The sequence below is a fragment of the Hyperolius riggenbachi genome, chromosome 7 (genome assembly GCF_040937935.1).
Source record: "Hyperolius riggenbachi isolate aHypRig1 chromosome 7, aHypRig1.pri, whole genome shotgun sequence".
In the NCBI taxonomy this organism is placed as follows: domain Eukaryota; kingdom Metazoa; phylum Chordata; class Amphibia; order Anura; family Hyperoliidae; genus Hyperolius; species Hyperolius riggenbachi.
The window spans coordinates 311,762,502-311,774,357 of NC_090652.1; the positions used below are offsets into that span (position 1 = coordinate 311,762,502).

Here is an 11,856-nt window from a genome sequence, read left to right on the forward strand (position 1 = left end):
ACTCATCGGGTGCCCGTTAAGCAGCGCTATGATGCGCCACTTTGGGGGCACCCGATGCGTCATTTTCATTGCATCGAGTGTGACTTTTAAGGGCCAGTGGGTGCATGGTTATCGCCGCACCGCGCACTAATATCGGCGCAGTGCACGGGGCTGCGCACAAAGTAGGTTTGCGCACACTAGCGGCCAAAAAGGGCTTTTCACACCGGTGCTAACACTTAGCGTCGGTTAGTGAATCAAGCCCCTTGTGTCTCTCTGTGTCCGCTTTTGTCCCCTTAGTGTCCTCCTATGTGCCCATGTGTCCGCCTCTGTGCTCCTTGTGTCCTCCTCTATGCCCCTTTATGTCCCCATGTGTCCTCTGTTTGTCCCCCTGTGTCCTCCTCTGCATGGGTACAGTACAGGGAGCCCCCGACATCGCGGCGGGTTGGAAGTCCATATTGGCAGGCACTCACAAGTCAGGAGGATCTCCCTGCATTTGGACTATAAGATGCAGTGACTTCTTTCCCCCACTTTTGGGTGAGAAAAAGTGAGTCTTATAGTCCCAAACATATAGTATACACCTTTTTTTGGGGGGGGGGGACAATTTTCACTGTTTGAACATGCTTCACTTTTTGATATGTTTCACTGCTAGATTAGTGGTTAGTTTCTCTCCTGTGGGGGCATGTCACCGCCGTAGGAGAGTCTATTAGGTACAGTAAAGGGGGGGCGTTAGCTTCAGCATAAGTTGTGCACAAATTATCCCTGTTTTGAATGCAAGGTGTGTAATCTGCCCGGCATTCGAGCTCTGCATACTTGTGCAGGTAGGCAATTCAGGTGCAGCATCTGTTCGGAAGTGCTGCCATTTCCTTCTGCTGTACAAAACTTAAGTATACTTCAGGCTAGCTGCCTCCATGCGTGTCAGCTTGCATTCAAATTTTAGAATTTAGGTTAGTGTTAGCACATAATTTGCATCTGATTTGTATTCAAGGTATGTATTTAGCCCCAAGGGGTTGGGCATATCTCTGGAGCTTTCACTTCACTTGCAGCCTGTGAGCACTGCCCATTGCTTGCTTTCTTTTGAACAAATGGATATAGTATACACCTGGCATTGTGGATTGCGGGAAATCACATTTATTGCATTTCAATTTGCTTTGGCCTACTAACAACCTGCTGCAGCACTGTTTGGGACTGTCACATATACAGGGTGTATTCCTCCCCTGTTCCTTTCATGGACACAATCAGAGCAATTTATGCCGTTTAAAGCAGATGTGTAGCCAGTGATGTGCATGTGTAATTTTAACATGTGTTGCATGTTTTTGCATCAGTTGATGTCCTTTTGATATACGGCCATGTATCACTATATTTACGGAGGGATAAAGGTGATTTTCTATGGTTGAATAACGATTTTTCAGTATATTTTGTTACCTGTTTTAGTAGACACTCATGGTTTCTGGTATATTTTAACACACACTATGCAAAGCAATTTGCAAGAGAATCCATGTTGGATCTACTCCATGCTTGAAGGTTTCAGTTTACTTCACTATATCTCATGGAAAATATTGTCCTTTTGCATATTCTGCTCAGATTGATAAGCATGCTGCAGGGTAATGCTACATTGCTGAGATTTCCATTGCCATCTGTGCTGTGGCTGTGATCCTCCTCGCTGGCCGCTGTTTTGTCAAGTCCGATGCTTGATCCTGGTTTACAGAGACCACACAACTGACATGGAAGTGCTAAAAACTCTAAACATCATCAGAATTACTGTGTTTGTCATGACCTGGTTTACGGGGATCATTCTGAATTCCTCAATAGTTGCTGTATATTTTAGAGATTGGAAAAATAGCCGGTATTTTAGTGTCTGTGATAAGATCTTCCTCTCTAAAGCCCTCCTCAACATTGTCCAGCAATGCTTGATCTCCATAAATGGCATTGTAATCTATGTTGCATTGTACTTACTATTTGCTAAGAAAATGTACGTTCTCGTCTTCATCTGCAATTTCTCTCTGGTTTATGGCAATTTTTGGTACTCCGCTTGGCTTTCCATCTACTACTTCTTGAAATTGGTCAAACACTCCCATCGTTTCTTCCTTCAGCTGAAGAAGACCTTGTCCTCCTCTACTGTGCTAATTCTCATTTTGACAATGTTGGGAATGGTTTTTATAAATCTACCATCTATCTGGGCAATAGACCAAGTGTTTCCTCAGAATGAGACAATCATCCAATCAGGTGATAATTACCAAATCAAGATTAACGACCTGTTTGGTGTCCTTAACTTGGTGTGTGGTGGTTGTTTCCCTTTCATGGCAACATTTGTTTGCATTGGATTCAGTGTGGCTTCACTCTTGAGTCATGTGTGGAGAAGACAAAAAAATGTGTCTCTGAATACCTCCTCTCCACAGACCCAGGGTCTCCTCCGGGCAGTCAGGACAATGAGTCTTCAACTGACCATTAATGGTGTTCTGTATATGGCAGTCATTTTTGTATACCAAACACCATTTGCATCTGAAACTATTTTAGATCTCATCCAGTGGACAATCATTGTGTCCTTTCCTTCTGCTCAAGCCATTATTCTGATCCTGGGGAATCCCAAGCTGTGTGACAGATTATTTTGTCAGGCTTTCCAGTCTTGAAGAGAAGCTTGAACAGAGGCACCAGAATAGAGTAAAAACATTTAAAACCAATTAAAAAAAGGTGGCAGTGGTTCAACAAAGAAATTGGGTATTTAGGTATTCCACAATGCAACGCGTTTAGTAGGTTCTACCGCGTTTCATCAGAAAACTTAAGTAGTAAAAACTAGTTCAAGTCTGTGTCCAAGCCAAATGTCTCTGTCTATAGTACTACCTACAGTACTTAAAGAGACACTGAAGCGAAAAAAAATATATGATATAATGAATTGGTTGTGTACTATGAATAATTACTAGAAGATTAGCAGCAAAGAAAATATTCTCATACTTTTATTTTCAGGTATACAGTGTTTTTTCTAACATTGCATCATTCTATATTATGTGCAGATTACACAACACTCAGCATTCAAAATGAGTCTTTCAGAGCAGTCTGTGAAGTAATGACCTCTCCTCTAGCAGAGGAAAAGTAAATAGCCCAGGAACAGTTGAGATAATAAAAGTCAGATAACAGCCCTCTCCACGACTAACTTAGTCAGAGAGCTTAATGGCTTTTTTGCATAGAGATAACAACTGGAGTTTCTCAACTCTTCCTGTACTGGAAACAATTAGACTGATGTATCTGATCTTAATGTTTTATTTCTTAGCTGTACTACACATACAAATCATAATATCATCATTTTTTTTCCGCTTCAGTGTCTCTTTAAGTGCCGAAATTCCAGTGCGAAAGTCAGAATTTGGAATTTGGAATTTTGCAAAATCCATGCACTCAGCCCAACGAGTGACACTGTCCATGCTCAATATGAGAATTCTACAAAATGTCTTATAACAATAATACCCAGTTAAACCAGATTTGTACTGGAGCACCTTTTTTATATATAATAATACACTTTAAAGAAAATCTGTTAAAAAAAAAACCTCCCCCACCTCCCTGGGAGATACTCACCTCAGAAGAGGGAACCCTCCGGATCTGAATGAGACTTCCTCCATCCTCTTCACCCTTTGGGATCCAGCGCTGGCAGTCCCTGTGCAGGCGCAGTAGTGGCTTTCCTATTAGCTGTCCTAAAAGTGTCTTTCCTAAATAGCCGAACCCGATCACATCTGCTCTACTGCTCAGGCACAGGCTCACACCTGCGCAGTAGAGTGGATACGATCGGACTTAGCTATTTCTGCCTGAGCCCGGTCAGAAAGCCATTACTGCGCCTGCACAGGATCGGGGTGGGTAAATGTGTGCCACAGCGTACATACTTGGCAAAAAATTGCAAATTTATGTCACTTGTAAGAGAGCTGTTAAACCGGCTGTTACGGAACAATAAACAGGTATTGCAGGGAATGACCACAGTTTGCAGAAACACTGATACTGAAACAGCAATGTGCAAAAAGGTGTTTTATTAAGAACTAAATCATGCAAATAACATGCAACCATATGCAAACAATATATACGGTGAATCTCCCGCAAACCAAACAAAACAGTGTGCACACATATAACCAAAACCCTGACTAACTATCTATCTATTTACAAACGGTGTGCAGGAGATATATATATATATATATATATATATACAAATATGTACAAGCAAATATATATATACACAATAACGCAGTATCAAAGGGAGCAGGCAAAGACAGGTCAAAACGGAATATCAGAGTCAGCAGCGGGTAATCAGATACATACGAGGTACATAGGAATAAACAGAAGCAGAGTCAGGACAAGCAAAGGTTCAGCAACAGGTAATCAGATCACAGAACACAAGGAATCAGGTAACAGAGGTGACCAGAGACTCAGACCTGTAACAAAGGTAGTTCTGGCCATGACTTGGAGGAAGGGGCAGACTTATATAGTCCATGAGACAGGAAGGAGGAAGCAGCTGGTGGTGATTGACATGAGTCCCATTAGAGACATCTACAGGCCAGACACAGAACTGCAGGTCTTTGTATTTAATGAGCAGATAATATAACATGAATCGTAACACCGGCTAATTTATGGTCCAGAAGTCCTCACTTGGGACATTTTCCTGTATAGGCCTGTATACATATATCGCTTGTCACAGAGCTTTGAAACCTGGCTATCTAACGTTTGACTAGAGGACCCCCACATTTTAGCAACACCCTTTATTGTGTATAATTTAGCACAGTAGAGAAAATTGTATAAGAGGGAGAAACAATTTTATGCACATAAAAGTGTGTCTGCCCAGCAAGTGAGTCTTTTCTCCCTCTCCTGAGGAGAGCTGGAGAGAGACAGAGAATACAGGGCAGTAGTTCTACTTTCAATGGGGCCCCTGGGAAAAATAAACCTGGGCCCCGCTAACAGACACCACTTCCCTAAAGCAGCATTGGGGACCCTTGGTCGATGCCTACCGTAATTTGCCCCAGGCCCCCCAAGCCAGCTGCTGGGCACCCCCAGGTCACCACAAATAAAATGATAAATCAGCCAACAAAGTCCCAAAGCAGCTGAAAACACAAACTAGTCCACAGTTCCAATACAGCTTCAGTAAATCATCACCAAAAACAAAGAGGCTTACCAACCAATCATTGCCCCTACTCGGTGGGTTAGTTAAACATCATGAGGCATCATAGCAAAACTTTCATGGGGCCATCAGATGTAGGCACTCTTAAAGGATACCCGGAGTGACATGTGACATGATGAGATAGACATGTGTATGTACAGTGCCTAGCACACAAATAACTAGGCTGTGTTCCTTTTTTTCTTTCTCTGCCTGAAAGAGTTAAATATCAGGGATGTAAGTGGCTGACTCAGTCCTGACTCAGACAGGAAGTGACTGCAGTGTGACCCTCACTGATAAGAAATTCCAACTAAACACTTTCCTAGCAGAAAATGGCTTCTGAGAACAGGAACAAAATAAAAAGGGGAATTTCTTATTAGTGAGGGTCACACTGTAGTTACTTCCTGTCTGAGTCAGGACTGAGTCAGCCACTTACATACCTGATATTTAAAGGATACCCGAGGTGACATGTGACATGATGAGATAGACATGAGTATGAACAGTGCCTAGCACACAAATAACTATGCTGTCTTCCTTTTTTTCTTTCTCTGCCTGAAATAGTTACTGACTCAATCCTGACTGAGACAGGAAGTGACTACAGTGTGAACCTCACCTCACTGATAAGAAATTCCAAGTATAAAACACTTTCCTAGCAGAAAATGGCTTTTGAGAGCAGGAATGAGATAAAAAAAAAGGTCAATACTTCATAGATTTTTAGCTCTGGCATACTTCAATGAAAGCAAAAACAATAAAACAGTTTAAACTTAAAAAGTACATTTAAACATGAAATAAAACTGTGGAACATCTTAAAAAGTCATTTTTAGGAGAAGGTTGATAGATACAATCATTTATTTATTTTAGTTTATTTTCGCCTCGGGTGTCCTTTAACTCTTTCAGACAGAGAAAGAAAAATAGGAGCACAGCCTAGTTGTTTGTGTGCTAGGTACTGTACACACACATGTCTATCTCAGGTCACATGTCACTTCGGGTATCCTTTAAGCCTCATCTATACAAGTAGTTGAGGCTCCGATCCGACGGCTCCATTAGCTGCCGGATCGCCTCTTCCGCGTCCCCGCGCGTGCCCGCCGCGTCCCCACTCACCGCGCGTGCGCCGGATTCGATTCCCCGCCGGTGCCGCTTATCTTACGCTCGATTCCCTGCCATTGTCCCCTCGCGGGGAGCGAGCAGGGAATCGGTGGTGGTGAGATCCGTCCTGTCGGATCTTATCAATCGAGCCGCATCAGCGGCTCGATTGATAAGGAACATCGCCGCTGCATCTACGCGTGTAGATGCGGCTTTAAGCAATGCCACCTGCCCCTACCCTATGGATATGAGTTAATTGGACAATTTAAAGTATCATGCAGTGAAAACAGCACATAGGCTCATGGGCACTGAGACAAAGTCAGAGGTGGATAAACAAAAAAAGTTAATGGTGAAATAAATAAATTGAATCAGAGTTGAGAAGAATAGGGAGGCTGCCATATGTACTTCTTCTTAAACAATACCAGTTGCCTGGTAGCTCTGCTGAGCTACTGTATGTGGCTGCAGTAGTGTTTGAATAACACCAGAAACAAGCATGCAGCTAATCTGGTCAGATCTGACAATAATGTCAAAAACACCTGATCTACTGCATGCTTGTTCAGGGTCTATGGCTAAAAGTATTAGAGGCAGAGGATCAGCAGGACAGCCAGGCAACTGGTGCTACTTAAAAGGGAATAAATATGGTAACCTTCATATCACTCACCCTCACCTCTGGTCCACTTTAAGTACCCACCGGGCCCCCTATGCTCCAGGGCCCCATAGTAGCTGCTATGGCTGCTGTGGCTATTTCTACACCCTTGTCCGCACTACAAGGCTATATATGGCTCAGACATCAACTTCCTCATCCAACAATCCCGCTCCTTCCTTCACCAAATGGGTGCCGTCTCCAATATTCTAAAACTTTACAGGCAGGAAATGGTCCAACAGATACACTCGATCCACGTTAGTTCGTGAAAAAACATGAAGCAAGCTAACTAAGTGTAGACTAATAACTAAAAGCAATACTAACAGATATACAATAAAAAGCAGAGGACTCACATATAGGGCCCTATAGCAACAGGGCACCCCAGAAGTAGAAATCAGTGGTGGGCTGAAATTTGGCATCGAAATTCGCAATTACGGATCGTAATTGTAATGCAAAATTACAGAGAAAATCCTAATTAATTTCACATGTAATAGTAGCATTTCAAAATTTCGCATAATTTTGTGCTGACTTTAGAGGTTAACAGCAAAGCCCACATACATGATATTGCTACCGAAATTGCAACATATGTTAAGCAGAATAGTGGGTATAAGTCACATAATTTCGCATAATCGTAATTAGCTGCTTACGATCATCCGCTACCCAACTATGGTACCTGAAGTCCCCCTCCCTGCAGAGTCTTCATCAGAGTAGCGCCTCACCTGTTCCGCTGAGCGCACTTCTCTGTGGCCTCATGGGCTCTCCGCCTTCATCCACTGCTGGCCCCATCTTCTCTGTGACCCGCAGCATGTTATTATGTATCAACATGTGCTGAGTCACAGAGGAGAGGCGTTCACGTGAGGATGAAGACGAGAAGTGCACGGAGCCACGGACGGACAGTGGAGCTCACCCGCCGGCAGAGCCAGGACAAGGTCCTCCAGCACCCAAGGCTGAGACACGAAAGTGCGCCCCTCCATCTCTCCCACCCCAGCTGTCACACACTGATTGCTATTAGACTAAGAGGCCCCTCCCCATTCCTCCCACCCCAGCTGTCACACACTGATTGCTATTACACTAAGAGGCCCCCCAGGTCCCCCAATACCTTAATCTCTAGTTATCTGGCTTGCAGTCACTGCCATGTATCCCCTTTTCTTATTTCTCTCTGCTTCAATCACAATAGGGGAATGATAGCTGAGTGAGCTGTGCGCCCCCTCCTACAATGCGCCCTGAGGGTGGAGCCTCTCTCGCCTCTGCCTCGGCTCTGCGCCCCCTCCTACACTGCGCCCTGAGGCTGGAGCCTCTCTTGCCTCTACCTTTGCCTGACCCTGCATCCCCTCCTGCACTGCGCCCTGAGGCTGGAGCCTCTCTCGCCTCTGCCTCGGCTCGGCCCTGCGCCCCCTCCTACACTGCGCCCTGAGGCTGGAGCCTCTCTCGCCTGTGCCTCGGCCCGACCCTGCATCCCCTCCTGCACTACGCCCTGAGGCTGGAGCCTCTCTCGCCTCTGCCTCGGCCCCACCCTGCATCCCGTCCTGCAATGCGCCCTGAGGCTGGAGCCTCTCTCGCCTCTGCCTCGGCCCTCGCATCGAAATTCACATTTTCGCTTCGTAATGCGAAATTTCAGGGAAAATCGTAATTGATTTTGTATGTAATAGTAGTATTTCTTGATTTCGCATACATTTTCTCGAAATTTCGTGCCGACTTTGGCCCTACATGCTATTACTACCTAAATTGGTACATATGTTAAGGAGTGTGAATAGTGGCTACAAGTCAAAAAAATAATTTTTCAAAAAGACCTTGTAGTTTTTCAGAAAATCAATTTCAAAAATACAAAGAAAAATGGTTTTTAAACTGTCATTTTTCCAAGTTTAAAAACCATTTTTTCTTTGCATATTTTAAATCGATTTTCTCAAAAACATGGTTTTTGGTTTATGGTTTATTTGGAAAATTCCTTTTTTTCCCCTTTTACCCATGATTCCCTTTATCATAGTAACAATTTTGGTGTCAATAGAATGTATGGCAGCTTTGCTATTAACCTCCAAAGTCGGCAAAAAAATTAAGCAAACTTTTGTGCAAAATTGTGGATGACTACGAATTCAATTTAGTTCGCAAATCGTAATTACGTAGAGGCGTAATTGTGAAAATGTACGTGAAATTTTGCGAAATCGTAATTTTGCTGGTTACGATCATCGGCAATATATTTACAAGTCGGGGTTGCTATCCAAGCAATCACTCTCTGCGCATATGGAGGGAGAACCTTCCCCACTCATCCTTGTGGTGGTCCAGTTGGTCGCAGCTCCCAAAAGTACTTGTAATTGTTACTAAACTTAGACATAAAGTAACTATACAATTGACCCCAAAAAGGAGGGTAGTGGGAGGTGCCTATGAATGTTAAAGTGTAACTGTCGGGCATAAAATCAAAAATCAATTCTTTATTTTTATCTGGTAAACAAGTAAAGAGGATGGTAACCAGGCAATCCAAAGGTTAAAATCACTATGACTTATCTTGTTTATAAATGATCATTCCCCAGTTCACCTGACTCTTATTTGGTACGTTGCCGCACAAAGGAAGTTGCAGGGCATGCTGGGATGTCCTCTTTTGCTTCTGTACATTAGTTAAGTCTGAGGAGAAATAAAGAAGCAAAAAAAGACACACAGCATGCCCTGTAACTTCCTTTGTGCGGCAACGTACCAAATAAGAGTCAGGTAAACTGGGGAATGATCATTTATAAACAAGAAAAGTAATAGAGATTTTAACCTTTGGATTGCCTGGTTAGCATCCTTATTATTTGTTTACCAGATAAAAATAAAGAATTGATTTTGTATTTTATGCTCGACAGTTACTCTTTAACATTCATAAGATTAATAATATAACTCTAAAATTGCCTACCTGATTGGAGATGAGTCAATTTCAATAGAAAATATTTTTTTTTATTTAGTACGCACCAGGACAAAGCATTTCACAGCCAACTGCTGCTTCATCAGGTCATCAGGTCAAGTGAAGTGCACTCCAGCAAGAAGGTCAGGCCACGGCGCCAATCTAGTGCAAGTGCAGGGAAAGATTGAAAGAAATGGTGAACAAAGAGCATAGATGGATAAAGATGTAATGGTAGTAGATTAGGGCCCCCCCCCCCCTTGAAAATGACAGGTGGGCCTCTTGACACCCACTTGGCCCCTAGGCACCTGCCTAGGTTGCCTGGTGGATGATTTTGCTCTGGCAAAAAGTCCAAGACTAGTGGACTACTTTGTCTCCACCCATGGGGAGGTTGCCTGGCAATGCTCCCATACTTACGTTCATGTTTGCATTCATGATGCGTCAGAATTTTATTCTTTTTATTTTTGTATTGTGATAAGGTACATTTTTCCTGTAATGTCACCAGAATGTATGCAAAACATAAATAAAATGTTATGTCAACCATAAATTAAAGTGTTATAAAACTCTGACATAATATTCAATAACGTTTTCCTACTTTGTATATGCCATACGGTTATCATTTTTGCAGTTGTGCATACATATTATTATTCATTTAGAAATTACAAGTTCCCAAAAGTACAGTTTTTTTGCTTTAAGAGCTGACTTTGCATTGTATTCATAACTGGTTTTATTCATGTTGTATTGAAGGCAGAAATGCTTTGAGTGTCTGTCTGTGTCCAGGAGCTCCTGCACAGTCAGAGAATGTGTCACATTCCGCACTTGATACAATTAAGTAAACACAAGATAACATTATCTACACTTCAGATGCATCCAGATTTCTCTGCACTGAACTTTCAAGACCTGTTTTTAAGGGTTACACAGAGCTTTAAAATTCCTGGAGATTTCTGCAGACGCATCCGAAGCTGACATAGATACATTTTGTTTGCATAAATGTATCTAAGTGTTGAATGTGACTCACTCTCTCTCACTGAGAAGGAGCTGGAGGACAGCCAAAGAGTGTGTAACATTTCTCAATAGATACATTTGACTAAATAGAATGTAACAATCTGAACTTCTGCATATCTCTCCACGGAACTTTAAACCTCTCTGTTTAACCCTTCCAATGCTGTTCTAGTAAAAAAAAAATGCTGGTTGTATATAATATGCTGTAAATAATGTTTTAGAGCACAGAAGAAATGCTGGATTTCATTCCACTTTAACAACTGTATATCCTTCTTACTATCTGTTGTGTATAAGATATTTTTTATACGATTCATGATAGGTAATCCCCCAATGCTGCGCAGGGGCTAATTTTACATTAACAAAAAAAATGTTAGTACAACGGCAACAATAACATGAATCATTTCCCAAAACACAGAAAATACTGATACATTATGCACATGACATATGTCAAGGAAAGAAGTATTTGATCCCCTGATGATTTTGCTTGTTTACCCCCCTGACAAAGAAATGACCACTCTATAATGGCAGGTTTATGGAACATTCACATGCTCAGCTTCTCATGGGGCATATTGACGAAACATTAAAAATGTGCCATGCACAGGCTATGCACAATAGCAATGTCAACGTTACGTACTGTATGCCAGTTACTTTGTGCTTTTTGTGGCAGTAGCACAATCTGCATTACTCAGGAAACATGTGCATTGCTAGCATCCCACGCATTATCAGGGCCGGCGCTACAATTAAGGCAAGGGGGGCAATTGCCTCTGGGCCCCAGTCCATAGAAGGCCCCCAGGAATCTCACATTCAAAAATTCAGTTTGTCCGGCTGGACCGCTGGGTACTGCAGCTTGTGTGTGAGGGTAGTGGAGGTGAGGCAGCAGCGGCAGGCAGGGGAAGGAGGCAGGGCCTACCTGAGTGCTCCCTCTCGCCCGCCCACATGCACAGTCATGCACAGCGGAAGGCGAGGGTACAGCTCACTTGGCAGCATAGCTGGGAACTTCAGCAAGTGTTCTCCACTTTGCAAAGTTCAGCTTCTGCTCTCTGACGCCCTCAAGTGTCGCCTTTCAATTCTGAGCCACTGGAGGAGTCAGAGAGGACACACTGTGACTATGTGAGAGGCTGCAGTCCCTGCTGCGCTGAAAGGTGAGATTTTTTTCAC

The 11,856-nt window shown here is 43.0% G+C and overlaps 1 protein-coding gene across 1 annotated transcript; it reads left to right on the top strand.

The window, feature by feature from the left end:
• The first annotated feature begins 1,700 nt into the window (after positions 1-1,700).
• LOC137526213 (taste receptor type 2 member 140-like) lies at positions 1,701-2,606 on the top strand. Its single transcript, XM_068247430.1, has one exon. The coding sequence runs from the start codon at positions 1,701-1,703 to the stop codon at positions 2,604-2,606; it is 906 nt and encodes a 301-aa protein (XP_068103531.1).
• Positions 2,607-11,856: the final 9,250 nt, after the last annotated feature.